Source organism: Rhea americana, unplaced genomic scaffold, assembly GCF_003343005.1.
Source record: "Rhea americana isolate MKP2758 unplaced genomic scaffold, rheAme1 scaffold_143, whole genome shotgun sequence".
Classification (NCBI taxonomy): domain Eukaryota; kingdom Metazoa; phylum Chordata; class Aves; order Rheiformes; family Rheidae; genus Rhea; species Rhea americana.
In genome coordinates, this window is record NW_028185517.1 from 1,741,163 (window position 1) to 1,757,458 (window position 16,296).

Genomic DNA, 16,296 nt, shown 5'->3' on the forward strand with positions numbered 1-16,296 from the left:
CTCCCTAGAGGRCAGTAGCCCTGCACAAACATTAACGGAATCAATTTTCCTCATTTAAATTATACTATAATTAACCCTAGAAACATTAAACCAAYACATATTTTAAGAAATACTCCATTTCTCAGTTGGTTAGAGCATGGTGCTAATAATGCCAAGGTCACGGGTTCGATCCCCATATGGGCCAYTTGTTTGAGGGCTGGACGAGATGATCTGCAGAGGTGCCTTCCAACCTTACCAATTCTATGATTCTGTGATTTCTTCTGCACTGTACTTTCTCCGGAGAGCTAGCACTAGTTACTCAGCTTTCCCAAAACAGTTCAGCCTTCAGGTGGAGCTGTGCCCTCATAAGATGCATAAAAAAAAAAAAAAAAAGAAAAAGTCTCCTGGTCCTTTAAAAGGGGTGGGGTGGGAGGAGAAAGGGTTGAGTTTGGAACAGGTTTTAGACACCCGAGAGCTGAGCTCTTTGGAAAACTCCAGCTTCAAGCAACTCAATATAAAAACCCCAAAACAGAGGGACAAAACCACAACGGCCACAGCTGGAAACAGGCCACAGAACTGCAGTTATTGCACTGGAGGCAGCCTGAATCTGACCCCAGCAGCACAGCAGTGAGGTTCTTATGGCCCTCAGAACCACATACCTCTTGGGAAAGACTGAACTCCAGCTGAGGGCACTGTCCTATTCTTGCTGTTTTACAAATGCCAGTAAYGTGCAATTTGCTGTGGCTGTGGAACAAAGAGCGGCACTGAAAATTATTCACAAGAACACTGTGAAGACACAGCTTTGGCTTCTTTGGAATCTCCCACTGTGCAAAGTGTGCAAAAAGTCTGAATTAAGGTCAGGATCAAGCCACATATCTTCTCTCTTACTGAACATAGATCCTGAACATGCCTGGGACAGGCCAAATGCTGGTCTGGGTCACAGCTGACTGCCGGAGACTTCTTTCCTCTCTGTCTGCCCCCCTGGACCAGCGTGGAAATCCTTGAGCTCTTCTTTTTCCGTGTGAATCTCCACCTTGTTTCTCTTGGCCATGATTCTGTAGATTTCCATGAAGGTTTTGTTCTTCGTCTCAGGGACAATAATGAAGATGTAAATTATAGTGGCCAGGCAGATGGCACAGAAGATGAGGAAGACGTAGGCCCCCAGTCCAGCCTAAAGCAGCAAAAGGAAACAGAACAGAAGTCAGGGCAATGCAAAGGGCAGTACTCCAAGTGTGCACATTGCATGATTTGGACATGCTGAACCCTGCGATAGCTAAAAAAGGCAGTCACAGCAAACTGCATACATTTTAAGTTGAACTATGGGAAGTTTGGGGTGATTTGAGATTCTCTGCCTTCTGAGACCACCACTACAGAGGACATTTACTGGGGCAGGARAAAGAGGTATATGAAGGTCATGGTCTGTTACACAAATACAACTAAACTCATCAGCTCCCTTTGCAGAGGCTRAATCAGTAATTGCAGTGATTTGTGGGCCGCTGCTACTGAGGATTGGTTTGAACTGGTGACTTAGAGACCAAAGGCTAAAAATAGTTCCCTCAAACATCCATCCCAACTCGGAAGGCTAGATGTGCAATCTTTTTTATGCTCCTGAACTCAGGATCAAGCACGTACCTGGAAAAAATAATGGCTTAAAGTATTGTGCAAAAGACAGGTGTCAGAGAAATGCCAACTAACACCAGTTTATTGTTCTTAATGGATAATGCTGCATGCGGGTACTGGGCATCAACGTGRGTCCTTACAGTTTTCAGTATTAAAAAGGCTCTCTAAGAATACATGGATGAAGATACTTGTTTTAAGCCAAGGTCCTGTTTTGTCTCCTGGTCACATCTTACCTCCATATAGAGGAACACAAGCCCCACGGTGAAGTTGGACAGCCAGTGCACAGACCCACCCACCATGAACGCTGCAGGCCGGGATGACTGCAGGAACATCTCCGTGATCATCACAAAGGGAATAGGACCTGGAAGATAAATGCATGTCTGCAAATCCCGATGGCAATTGCCCTGCTCTGAATCCCTGGTTGATACTGTTGTTGATACTTGTCACACGGTCGTGAGCCAGCAATCAAACTCTCCATTCCTATAGCTGTGTTTTAGCCATGAATCGATCTCCAGCATAACAAACTAACACGAGACTAAAACAAATACTCACTGTGCCCCTAAAGACACCCTAGGAGTACCAACTAAGCAAGTCATTGCTTCTTAAAAATAAAAGTGGATTGGAAACACCTCCAGCACAAGYGACCAGGCTAGGCCACGGCACTGCCCTCCTGTGGCATGATCACCGACACCGACAACGTTGCAAGGTTTTGGAGGGCCAGGCCAGTCTGGCTGGGCCACTATCCTGCCTCCAGCAGKGCCCCTCACCAGGGTGCTGGAATCAGCCTGACTGCGCAAATGGAGAAGACAAGGCTGTACGTAGTCCCATCTGCCTGCGAAACCTCTGCGGGAGCTTCAAAACAGCAGTGCTGCATCCAGCACGGGTCTAGCAGGGCTTTGCAAGCTAATGGTAACAGACAGACCCAAGGCTCTAAGAAGCTGCAGAGTCAGGACAAAACCTTTCCAAGCTCTGAATCTATCTGCWCCCCTTCCTCCTGCAAAGTGAACTGTAGTGCCACGTGCATAATTTGAGCTGCTTTAATTGGATTTGCTTCCTATAGATGCAAACATACAGCATGCCTGTCCAGCTGGTACAGCTCACTGCCTGAGCTTAGTTTTGCTTCAGACCTTACTGCATCTCAGGCAAAAGCACAGCTGTGCCTTTGCTGTTCCTGCTGAAAGCCTGATGCTCCCCTAGCTCCCCTCCCACAAACTATTGATTTGCTGCTCAGTATATAACACTTGGCTTTACCCAATTTGCAGAGGAGACTGGACTAGACCGTGAGTACTTACTGGCTCCAATAGCATGGCCAATGATGTAGACAATGACACACACTATGCTGAGGTAAGACATCCACGAGACAGTTGGCTGTGAAGAATTTAGTCACAGGTTAGAGCTGTTTCCTATGGGAAGGTCAGYACACATTCAAGTTGCTATTTGTGGTAAGGTTTGAGGGCATTTTAAAGTCAGTGTGACTCTCGATTGCCAGATATATCAATGTAGACACACTCAGCCACTAAGATCATAGCTTGGGTGTAATCTTCACTTCCAATAAATGCATGCAACAGGTATTATTAACACGATGGGGGGGAGAGTAACTAGACAAGCAGGATCACAACCCTTCCTGGATTTACTTTGGGTAGATATGCAAGTGCAGAGGCCCCCCTCCCCCTGCATCTGTAGAAGCAACTTTCAAAATATACCAATTGCCTTATCCCTGGAAGGTCCAGAAATGCAATGACAACATCACCTGAGTCACCCAGCTACACACCTGGAGATTGAGGGCCAGCGTTAACACTGCGCAGGAGACACAGCACAATCCAAAGCCAGCAAGGAGAAGGATTCTCCTCCCCAGTGACTCCACAATGAAAACCTAGATGAGACAGAAGAGGATGAGGCACCAGAAGCCTGGAGACACACCATTTTATGCTGCAAACTCTACTTATCAAAGTAGTCTTTGTTTTCCAGGAAATTCAGTGAAGTTCCCTCAGTGTGAAAAGCCTTCACCAATGGATTGTGGGCAGCAAATCACCTAGGAACTGTAAAAAACTGGGTTTATCAGTGGCAGAGAGAATAAGCAGTCCCTTCTTCAATACCCAGTGCCAGTGAGAACTGCATGGAAACCCTGCATGGTAACACTGGGCAGCAAGACATTCCTTCCACATCATATCAACCTGGAAACCAGAAAAAACTTCCGAAGCTTGTCAGAYCCAGCACCATCAGATTAGTTACTTCAGTTAACATAGCTGCCTGCCAGCAAGGGACACTGCAGCACGTTTTGTACAAAGCTCACAGTGTGCATGAGTAATATAACCTATTGCACATATAGGGAGTGACAGGGGAAACCAGATGAGTTAAAACTCCAAGAGCCCCAGCAGAAACTTACCGCAAGGAAAGTCATGACAACGTTGACGGCACCTATCGAGACAGTGACRTATTGAACGTTATTTTTGTCCACACCTGCCGACAAGAAGATCCTGTCCGCGTAGTAGAAGACCTGCAGTAAAACCACAGCTGTGTTTATACTTAGCCAAAGGCAGACTATGGGAATACCATGTTTGGCTGCTTTWACATCATGGAACTGGTACATTGCAATCAGAGAACGGAATACTTCCCATTCTCCAGTGCTTGTATCCAAGCACATGCACCTTACCGCAAAACACCAAAACCATGCTTAGCAGGACAGCTTGACTCTGGACCTAGTATGTCTGATGCAGAACCAGGTGTAGGTTGTCCTTGTGTCCCCTAGGTTCTAGCTCTTGAGTCAGCACTGTCCACCCTRCCCACTCTGAAATCTTATCACTTTATTAATCACCCCACTGGCCTTTCCCACGAGTTAACTCATAACTCATTCCCACTCACCGCATTAATCCCAGAAAGCTGCTGACCCATCATCATGACAATGATGGAGATGAGCTGCCATCGCAAGCCTCTGAAGGTGCACAGGCTGAGCACAGAGAAATGCCCTTCTTCCTTTTCTGATCGGTCTTCCTGGCGCATTTCTTCTATCTCATCATCTACATCATCCCAGCCTCTCAACCTCTGCAGAGCTGGTTGGGAGAGGCAAGGTGAGACAYGAACTCCAGAAGGCAAACTAGGAGACTACAGAGAGCAGCAGATCTACATTGAGCTCTGCTGCTTTGAAGCAAGACAGAAGAATATGCAAGCCATGGGCAGCAGCGCTGCTTGGATGGGAAGTCAGGGATTCACGTAAGCCAAGCAAGGATCAGTGTGCCAGGATTCTTCCTGCCAGCAACGTGCCAGCAAAGAATTTCACACACTGCTACGTCACGTCAGTTGTGTCCCACAGTTAGATCTTTCCCATTTCACCTCCTCTCCCAAAGGATGCTACTGTACCTTGCCGTGCTTGCTCTTCATTGCCCCTTTGTATCAGCAGGTATCTGGGACTCTCAGGGAAAAAGGGCAATATAAGGAGCTGAATTAGCGATGGGATCCCAGTGAGCCCCAGCAGCACTGGCCAGCCTGTAACACACGAGGCAAGATGATGACTGGGAAAAGTCTTTCTCCAACATACCCAGCAGAAAAATTTCCCTGAGCCAGAGCTTTACCTTTGTCATTCCCCAGGATGCTGTTGAGACCAAGGATCTGAGCTACAAGGATTCCAACGGTGATAAAGAGCTGGGGCACTATCCCAATAGCACCTCTCAAATTTTTGGGGGACATTTCTCCCAGGAACATGGGAACCACATTAGAGGCCAGGCCTAGTAGTTAGAAAAAGACGTTAGTCRTGCAGCTGCCCGATGTCAGCATACTCACCATCTTCAGTAAGATGCTTTTTCCAAAGGGAGACCAAAGTGAATCCTACCAGACTACAGGACACATGGGAGCCCCACACTTGAACATTTGCTCTAGGTGAGGACTTAATGCCATCCAATGACTACTCTGGCCAGTAAAGAGGCTCACATTTTATGTAATTCACAGAATTTGGGACAAAAAATTGTGGCATTGTTTCAATCAGTAGGTAGAGAAAAATAAGAAATTCATCRCTGCAGCTGGTGTCCTCAGAAAGACCAAGGAATCTGCCTTTCTTTGGGAGCCATAAGAAAGAATTTTGTGCTACTACCCCTCTTAGAGCCAAGTAATCTGTAGATAAGTGATGCTGTTCTTCTCCAAGGGTTTTAGTATTACATTCTGAGATATCCTTGAACTCAGTCACAGAGGAGACTTCTGTCGTAAGTTGCAAAGGTGTTCTTATGCTTGAATTCAAGTCAAGGAGCCTGGATTCCTCCATCCGTTTCAACTGAAATACAGCTGGAAACTAATCACACATGCGTGGTGGGCCTTGGGAGTGCAGCCTGCTCTTGGTTTAAGTCCAGAAAATTGCTTATGATCAGCCTCCATCCAGCTTTCACCACTCAGATAAATGGTCTCCTGAGGATTATATGCAGCTTTCAATAAAAACCTGATGAGTCTGAACCTGAATAACTGTGTTTAGACCACCCCACTCGGGTCCTATCTTCTGGTGTTTTGAGGATCTTGGCCCATTAGCTGCTCAGCAGCAAAGCCTATTTTTAGGAGTTCAAGCAGGCTGACAGTAGTCTGTCCTCCCTACAGAGCTGGCAGATGATTTGATGGCTCTCAAAGCCCTCATCGTCCTCCTGAAAGTGTCCTTCTCCCAGCAGGGGGTGCCAAGTACTTCAACAAGCCATGCAGAGCAAACTSGTGTGCTGCTTCGGGCTTGGAAACAGAGGGTTAGGGAGGAATTTCTACTTCCTCCAAAACAAGAGGAAATCGGCACTCAAACAAGCCGACACGAGGGCAGAGGGACAGGACTTCTCCTTTGTTTTAAAAAATCCACCACTCCATTAAYTGCTTTATAGCATTTTACAGAGAGGATTCCTGGTTTGAGGGTTGTCTTACAGTAGAGTAGGTGTTTCTGCTCTAACGGCACACTGAGGACACTGGTTATTTTGAGGAAAAGAGCATCGCTATCTGCAGTAACCCTAGAGAACAGCCAGTGCCTACGCTCACATTGGAAACCTTGGCAAACAAAACACAAACTCCTGTTGTCATATAATCATGTTAGACTGTTTGTTTAGATTTCTAGTAAAGTTCCTAGCCTTCAGGAGATTGTGGTTATAAAGCAGGCACAGTTATTAYCTCAAGGCCAAAAGGCAGGGGAAAAATGTATTAAATCAATTAGATAACATTATGAAACCAATCTCATGAGGTGTAGCATTTTAAGCTGGCACTGCGATCAGCTTTTTAATTGCCCCGATAAGAGTATGCGAGCAGTGACGAGGAGGCTCCCGCACTCATGTAACAGCAGCCTTCTGACCGTGAAGGCCGATGCCGATCGATCACTGTAGTGGAGCAGTCCTGCACACAACAGGGCTCTCAACACTGCTACCACCGCCGGAGCTGCCCTGGTGCCAGGAAAAAGCAGAACTGGCCCTCTAACAGAGCCCGAAGCGGGCAGGCTGGGTGTCTGCTTCAGCTTCCCGTCGCAGATGCGAYGCCCACAGCACAGGCCAGCTCAAGTTGTCAAGTGCAAGTCAGGACAGCCAGCCCAGATGCTTCCCTTGGCGYTATAAATAACTGAAARGGATCGTGTACAACCGCTACGAGTRTTTACTCAGAGAGCTAGTGCTAAGAGCAGTTTCCAGGCTTGAGAGTCAGGATCTCAAACAAAACCATGRGACTGGATGCATTTCCTGCCTTATATCTCTAATTTCAATTGCTGCGCATTACACAGGTGACTTCGTGTGCCAGCACCCTGTTTTCTCGTTTTATCTTTACAGGACATCCCAACTTGCTAATGAACCATGGAGCACGTCAGTCTCGCTAGCCCAAAGCCAGTGAATCGAACCTAAACACTGTTAGAGTCTTTATCTACCTCGCTCTGCCTGCGCTCGGTAAATACAGTGCCGCACMCGACCTCGGTCCATTTGTGCTGCTGTTTGTGCCACGCTCCAGCAGCGCTAATGCAGCCATCGCCACCAATCACACTACCGAACGAGTCGAAGACCCTCTCAGCTTTCACTGACTCGGTAGTAAACGCGACGGTCCTGAACCCTGCACTCGCACTTCTAACATTTCTTCTCTCCTGCAGGAGGAACAGTCAGTTCCCAGGCTGGATTCCCGGATCTGGTATTGTCTCCAGTGACTTCAGCTTGGAAGGATTATTCTGTCTTTGACTGGCATAAAAAGAAAAAAAGCCAAGCTATCAACTTCACGATGTCTGGGAAAACAGATTACCATCAGCAGGTTTCCTGACTGATGAAGTTCCAATACCTAGGAGGTATTTATTGCACAGGGCAGCCGTATCCACAAACACATCTCCACCCTGTACCTCCATTTCCAGCCTCACTGCTGGAAATCCAACAGGGATCTCTGATATTTATGCAACATGCAGAGGACAATGGTTATTAAATAAGTACTGAACTGTAATGCAAATGTGTGTCTAAAATACACTGCCTRTATGATCACTTGTTGTGAAAAAAACCCTTTTACATAGCCAAGAACATCCTATCTATTGCTGTCCCCTTATCATTTAACCTCTCACTTACCAGCAAATATTCCCATGATAACTCGTGAAAGGATGATTACTTCAAAGGTTTTTGCTACCTCTGAGGTTCCCATTAGGATTGCAGCAGCAATGGAGAAGAGGTTATTTATCAGCAAGGTACCTTTTCTACAAATTAATAAAGAGACATAGGTTCAATTTTTACTTTTTAAGGTCCCAATAGCAGGTAGATCCACTCTGTGTCATGTTGTCAAAAACTCGAATCATCATTCAAAAAAAAAAAAAAAAAGAGTTAGAAAGAAAATGGTGATTATCCCATTTACCTCACAGGGAACTAAGGCTTCAGGAAAGTACTGAAATTATTCAGGGAACCGGAGCAGCAGAGGCAGGGCCTGGACTCGGATCCCAGGCCGGGACTTTCATCATTCCTGCCTTCCGCTGCTGCCCACCCAGTGCTCAGTGTCCAACATGGAGCCTCGCCTTGACTGTACTGAAACCGGACCAATTCTCCTGCACGCAGAGACAACGTGCATTCCTGATCTGTGATCATCTCCTGATTCGTGATCATCTGTCTGCAACCAGACAGACATTACAAGCAAGGTGGGTATGACACATCTGTGCTCCTGACGGGCTTGGCAAGCTGGAGTGACCCATGGGGCGAACTCAGAAAATTGTGGGTGCAACATGTTCAACATCTGTCACTTACCGGCCACACTTGTTAACCAGAGGCGCCACCAAGAGTGACCCAAAGAAGCCTCCCAGGGGGTACATAGACACGGTGAGAGACCAGAGCAGTGTCTGGAAGTTGCTGTCCATAGGTTCTCCGTTCCTGTCCAGGTAGGTTTGGTTGTAGAAGGCTTGCATGTACTGCAATGAGATACACAGCRTACTCAATAGCAGCACAGCATGCTCAGTAGGTGCTATTTTTCATGTTAACAAACCTAATTAACATGAAAGCTAGTTAAATGCCATAAAGCTTTAAACAAATGTCTTCATGAAAACAGAAGGAAAATCAATGCAAGAAACAGACAGAGAAGCCTGGTTTGGATTGTAACTGTTAAGTTGTTTGTAAGTTATCCAGCATTACCAGATTTGCCCGGTTTCCAGAAGGGAGCGTGCTCCTCATGCCCCATCTCCGCTGTGCACCGCGTGCCAACAGCACTGTTTGTGCCTCAGCATAAACATTATTTCCTTTCCGGGGGGGGGTACTTCTCATCGTGTATCTAGTGATTCAGTGTGCAGGGAAGTGCAAGCATCTTACACTTCRTGCATCTGCCCATAAACACACCCACATCTACTGTTACTCTCCCGCCTTGTTTCTGCCTGTAAGACCGCTCCGAGCTCACGGTCCGCTCCACAGTCCAACCTACCGGRGCTGGAGAATTGATCACAGATACGTTGTAGCCATACTGGAAAGATGATCCAAAGGTAGATATCAGCGTTACCATTGCAAGCAAAAGCGTCAATTTCTGCCGGGGAAAAGAAAAATAAAATAAAAATCACCTTGGAAGCAAATTTGGCTTTTAGGCATAAATGGCATTCAATAAAAATAAAGATAGATCTCAAGACTCGTATTCGGTATTTTTGGCTTTGTGTATAAAAATGCCAGTGGGTTGTTTTCATAGCTCTTTGTTCTGCTTGATCTGCACATAGTCATTACAGTATTTCATTCTGCTTTTTCCTGGTAATGCCCGAGCATTTGGCTGACGAATCATTTTTAGGTTATTGTGTTTAAAGTACTACCCTGCAGGGAAAAAGATCTATGTAATTATTCCTTTTCCAAAATGTAAATTTGCTAGTGAAATAAAACAGGATGCTGGCATAGAAAGGCTTTTAAAAGGAGAGATTTTGCATGAAGTGGCAAAATTCCTTTCCTGCTTGCTTCTACTTCCACAGGTTGGATTGCTCTGCCCCTATATTTCAGGATCAAGCTGTTTATTGGCCAAATCTACTTGCCATTGAAACAAATTAGAATCTATCCACGTAGCTCAGTGAGGGCTTGGTTTTGGAGTTTAAGAGCAGCACTTTCCAGCGAAACAGAAGGGTGAAATTGCCATCTGGCACAGGACCACATATCAACCATGCTTGTAGGCACAGTCCTCAGTCACAAGCTACCAGCTTTCTGCAACAATCCRGTTGCTACTGAGTTCTCAGGCAGGAGTTAGCGGCTTTTTATGGCACACTAATGTTTCACATTGCCAGTATAGCAATAAATTCATTTTTCTTTCAGAAGCGTATTGTTTTCTGTCACTGTCATTAGCCTTAATGTCTCCAAGGTCTATGTCCCACACAGAGGATCCGCCACATCTTTAATTGAAGATTTGTCTGAGTAACTGCTGGTACTCTTCAGATTCCTTCTACTCTTCAGAAGCTCTAACAACTCACCTGCAAAAGCCTGCAGAGTTTAAGGGACTTCAGGAGACGAAAATATAGGTAAGTCTCAGAGCAAGAATCACAAAGGAGCTGAGACTCTCAGCTATATCTTTTAATACTAAACTGTTGACATCCTTGCATTGGTGATGAAACGCAGGCTGCCTTCCTGTCATTAAAGAAGTCCTACCCAATCCCCCGAGCTCAGAAAAGCCACTGGCGCTAATTACTCATGTGCAGCGCGTTTAGAAAAAGCTCCGACACACACAAGCGCYGCATTGTGCAAGACGCCACAGAAATGCAACAGTGAAAGGCAGTCTCCATACAGAAGCACCTGCAGCCTAAAACTGTTGAGAAAGTAGGAAAGAAAACACACTGAGAAGGGGAAAGTCACGCAGAAGTCATATGGTGGGTCAGCTGCGGACAGAGAGATTGCTTCTTGACTCAGTACAACGCTGCTGGGCAGACAAACATAAATTGGGTCCAAGAACATACGCATCTCTGCTCTCCCTGTGRGATCACGGAGGATATTTTAGCTTAAAAAATCTATGTGATCTTCTCCTTCCTCTACAAGCATCTGTTAGCCAGCCTGCTCTGGATCACTGTAGGAAGCAGAAGTCGGAAGAACACAACCAGTTTACTTACCCCTTTGGGGCTTTCATTGGAGTTAGAGCTCTCTTCTTTATTCCTTTTCAACTTCATGTTGGTGTTTGAATCACAGATGCTGAGTACAGGCTTTTATAGTCAAAACAGATTACGCAGGGAACGGAAACACCCTACATAGACAGAAAATCCCCCCTGTGACTTCTGAGGAAGCATCCAATCAACGACAAGCTCTGTCCGCCAAAGTGTAGTAGTTTGTTGCCTGATCGTTCTCCAGTTCAACATACCTCCTTTGTATCTTCTCTTTCTTTTCCTTGTTCAAGTCTGCCCTTGCTATTTCAGATGATTTTTTGCCAAATCCAGAACAGAGGTGTTGTTTAGCTGCAGGACAACAGACTCATCTGTCCAAGAAGAATGGGCAAACTTATCACAAAAGCTGCAGAACAAGCCATTTTCCCCCATCTTTGCACACACAGGTAGGACAAGTCTATAGCAGTGGAGTGTCTGCTCCTTCTTGCTGCCGCTGTTACGCAGCCATGGACGTCCGCAGCCAAAGAGGCAGCCCGGCGACCGCTCGAGTCTGCTGTCCACTAAATTCCGGGGAGAACGGGGCATTCTGTGGAGAGAGAACGGCCCAGCTTGGCARTAGAGAGGTGGTTTTTTGCCATGGGCCTTAGTGATAAAATGGGACTGCATTAACCCTCTTGCAGCCACAAACTGCATTTCTGTCCCCAGTCTGGAATGCAGTGTCCTGCCCATCATGATCAACTTCCAGAGTATTTTTGCAGGTCACAGAACAGGTTCAYCCCTTCAGGCTCACACTTTGCTAGTGCATAGAAAAAATTGTTTTTATACCTAAGCATATAAATTCTTTTTCCTCTACATGCATGCAAGGGCTGAGCATTAACCTCCCACACAGCAGGACTACTTTGAACAGAGCAGGACTTGGATAATAGTTAACTAGGGCTCCTAGAGTTTATCAAAGAAATGCAAAGTTCAGAGATACTCTTAAGAGCTGGAGTAACTGGAGCCAAACCATGTTATTACTGTTCTGGCTGTCTTTAACATCTAGCATAAAAAGTGTTCCTTGAGCCACAGGAGCTGATCATGGGTCTTGCATGTGTTCCCTGAGTGGTTGCACCCTCCCATCCTCCAAGTGAAAGCATTAAGTACAGGACTTTAGCTTCCCCACCCTCTTCCCTTGAACACCTTATCGAAYCTATTAGTGATTTCTCTGGAAGATATTTTGCAGGTCAAAAGCTATGCAAAATAGAATAGCAGAATGTTTGAGTTGATGCTAATTTTTGCTTTCTCCATACTTTTCTCCAGAAGGTCCTGTTTTACCTTAAGATCCCTTTGTTATTATTTACTCCAGAACTCTGTTCAATTAATCCAAGTCATTTCCTCAAGGAAAGTAATGCAGTAAAAGCAAGATGTCCAAGAACTAGGTGCTTTCACAAACAGGACCAGCTAACGCTTTTGGTGTTGATCAGTCTTTAACACTGATAGCTGAAATGCATTAAGGRCAGTCTAATCTCTAAACCACAATACAAAGAGCATAACGTAAGATGAAAAAAGTCACATAAAAACAAGGAGTGAAAGAAAGAAGGAAAAAGACACATTTAAGAACAGATTAGTGCAGAAACCTGCAGGAAGAGCAGAAATAGATTCATAAAGCAAAAATGCTCCAGGCTTTCATTCTGTGTAAGCAGAAACTTCAGCTCACACAGCTACCACTGCTGGAGCAATTCCAGTCCAAACTAAATATAGATCATTGGTAATCTTGCAATTTTCAACAGTGTTAGCAAACATTCTGGTAACTAATTCACAGTGAGGAAAATAAAGTACTATGGCTAGTACCATTAGGCTTAGCCAGAGCTGTTATTGCTCCAGCTCATTAAACAGAGAACAAGACGGAACATTGATGGAACCCACGTTAAAAGCAGGTACGAAAGGGCAGCGCGCAGAGTTACCACCTGCAGCACTGTACACAAAGGAGGCCACAGCGAGAGGCACATCCACCAAAAGATCCCCAAGGGCTCGCACACGGAGGCCCCGTTTCGGCAGCTACAGCAAACTGTGGACACCGTGCGGCCRTACCATCCTGCCTCAAGTCCAAACCTTCCGTCTCCTAGGAACTCCATACTCAGCAAGGCATTCAGGGCAGTGTCCTTCGCAGCAAGCRACATGTAACAACCCATGGTTAAGCATCGCCACCAGGAATGTTCCCCTTTACACAAAACTTGGATTGATTTAATCCATGTAATCATTAATGAAGGAGCAACTCATTACCATTTAATAGGACCAGAAATAGTGCTGGCTGCTATTTACATGTATTCTTTCATATTTTCACCAGGGCAAGGGAAAACAGAGGTAGTAAAACACTGTATATATATATATATATATATATATATATATTTCCTCTGCCAAAAGAGCTTATTTTAAAAGGTGAGATAAATTGGAGCAGAAGCTGCTGGTGGTTAGAAGACGACCAGCTGAGCAGCGAATGCTGGCTTGACTCACTTATTACTGACACAGTTACTTGCTATAGCTGTTTATACRAATGTTTTGTTGGTAGTAGGAGGTCATCTATGTAACCAATAACAGGAGAGGATGGACTAACCTGGTGTCAACCCATACATGCAGCTCATACTGTAAGTAAAGCTTGGAAAGCCCTGTCACAAAGCAAGTTCAGCAAGAGATCCTGCCCTAAAAATAGGAAGCAGAACAAATTCTTGCTTTCAGGCTATTCAAGTTTAGGCCTTAGGCTTATTATCATTTATCTTTTACCRAGTTTGTTATAAATTAAGCTCCTCACAGAGAGCATTTGCTAGGACATCTTGACAAGTCACAGCCTTACAGCAGATGTCATATAGCCCACCTACAGAAATCAGTAGTTTTCTGGAGGAAACCATTCTCAGTGGATCACATCAAGCATACTGTGTCTTCCAGAAATTACTTCAGCTTCGTAGTCCCACCTGTYGCTTGGTCTTAATGGAACAGAGATGCAAACTAGAACAACTCRCTTAACCAGTAGCTCCCATGTTTCTCGAGCCTCCTCAGCATTCCCATCCACGGAGGGAACGCAGCTCCCTGCCGTTGCGGCAGAGACCCTCGGAGGTAATCCAGTTCTTCCCGAACTGCCGTCGAACACTGTTCAAAGCACCCCAAGACCGATGGTACAGATCAGGGCCCCCCCACACCTAGTTCAGTCTTTGGTCACTCCCAAAGGTCTCTGGACAGAAGAGGCAAAGTGTTTCTCAAGTACTGCCCTATGGATGGGGAAGCAGCAAGAAAGACAAATTAGTTTCACAAATAAATTCCTTCCCTTTAAAGATGCAGTACCACTCTTCTGGGAGCTCTTGGCACAAGGACGTCGACTCTGATACTCAGTAACTGTACAAAAGGAGCATTGTCTGTCACAGCGAAAGGGGCTTTAAACTCCTTCCTGAGCYTGAAGAAATAATTTTGACACATACGGAAAACAAACAGGACGTGGTTACTTTGCCATCAGAAGTCCTTCATCTGAGAGCAAATATTTGCTTGCGACAGCAGAACACTTTGAATATTTGCCAGCCACGGCAGGAGTCTGGTAACAATCTCCACAGGGCAGTAATTGGCACCTGGGTGATCTGAGATCGATCAGTGAAGAGAAGCTTCTCCTTGGACTTTCACAGCAATTGCAGGGATATGATTGTCGCTTGCAACAATCTGTTGGACTTGGGCTGAGAAGACAAGAGCCAGCAACTAGTAAAGACAGCCAAGATGTGTCACAGCCACGTTCACGCAGGCGGTTCAGTACTGCATGCATACTATAGACAGCGAGAAATACCTCTGGAGCAATAGCAAAAGTTTGGTTTTTCTATGGATTTAAGTGTTCTTCATCTTTTGAAAAGCCTGTGCTGGGGACTCTTCCTTCCTGGGTTCATGCAACATCTGGCTCTAGAAGGGGCCCCTTTTCCTTAGGCAATTAATGTCATCACATAACACATACCAAACACCAATACCATATTTGTAGCTTCCAAATTCATATTTGGGAGTTTAATTCATTTTGTACTTTGCTTAGATCTCCCCTCCAGCACAGCGCCAGCRGAGATGTTTGCCAGAAGAGGCATTTTACAGGCACGTTTCTCGTTTCAGCTACTGTACATATTTAAGTATAAAGGCTCCTTACCTCTGTTCTTCACTCCAACAGGGTGCATTTGCCTGACAACATTTACTCAGCAATGCATCTTCTYTCCTCTTGTCCACCATGTAGAAAGAGTTCCCACGCACGTATGCAGGAACTATCTGCACCCAGCCCTASTACCCATGCTCACAAAGTCAGATCCCAATAAATTTTGATTTCCTTGGCAAAAGGAAGGAAAAATAACTCAGAGACTAGGCTCAGGGTTTCCAGGAGAGTAAATCTTCTGGRAGAAGATGCAACTGACAACATCAGTAATAAGCAATGGAAAAGGGGCGGTTAAAGAGCTGGCAGTCAGMCACCCTGCAGCATGCTGATGACTGCCTACAGTAAGGACATTGTTAGTAGAAGAGATCCTTATAGCCTATATTCAAAACACACTACTTTTAGGAGCCTTTTAATCTTAACAAAAAGCTAAATAAAATTTCTTCTTGTGCTATGCTTTACCCCTGCAATTTGAGGAGGAATTGTGTTTATTGAAGGCTCATTCAATATCTTGAGCTACAGTTGAAGCCTGAAGGTGATATCACTGTTTAGGTAATAAGTAATTTGCCTGCAAACAAGTCATATACAGATATTGCCTTTTTAGCTGGATAAATGGTTTTCAGCCAGGTGCTCAGAGGCAGACATATCAATCTTGACCCCTAGCAATAGGGTAGTGCACCGTGGATAAAGCAAGCGCACTTTGCAGGTAAATAATAGCACACATGACGCTCTGGAACTGAGAAGTAAATGAGGCCCTGTTTCGCCACACAAACCAAGTGTTGGGTAAAATCCAGCCAAACTTCTTCCTTTTCCATGGCTCTCCTCAAAGACCATCTCAGGAGAGCCTAAGCTACCCACAAATATTCCCAAAATAAAATCAGAAGAGCGGATTGAGATCACCAAGCTTACCATACCACACTCAGATATGTTGGTCTGGGAACCATCTGGTCCTTTCTCCATTGGCTTGCTTGTGTGATTCAGTAGATGTTTCAGAAAGACTGCGGGAACGCTTGGATATTAAAGCTCTCTGCACTTTGTTCAGTAGAAGCATCTGACTGTCCAAAAT

General features: G+C 45.3%; 2 protein-coding genes across 3 annotated transcripts in view; both read right to left on the bottom strand.

Annotated features, from left to right (window-relative positions):
- ENO1 (enolase 1) overlaps positions 1 to 16,296 on the bottom strand; it is a 273,184-nt gene that overhangs the window by 29,897 nt on the left and 226,991 nt on the right. The window lies entirely within an intron of this gene.
- Positions 821 to 11,158, bottom strand: LOC146599233 (solute carrier family 2, facilitated glucose transporter member 5-like). The gene is made up of 12 exons (XM_085298901.1): positions 11,102 to 11,158; positions 9,457 to 9,555; positions 8,793 to 8,953; positions 8,130 to 8,254; positions 5,169 to 5,321; positions 4,957 to 5,082; positions 4,462 to 4,649; positions 3,986 to 4,096; positions 3,371 to 3,472; positions 2,892 to 2,967; positions 1,833 to 1,960; positions 821 to 1,150 (listed from the first exon to the last, which is right to left on the bottom strand). The coding sequence occupies exons 1-12, from the start codon at positions 11,156 to 11,158 to the stop codon at positions 917 to 919; spliced, it is 1,560 nt and encodes a 519-aa protein (XP_085155027.1). The 3' UTR covers positions 821 to 916.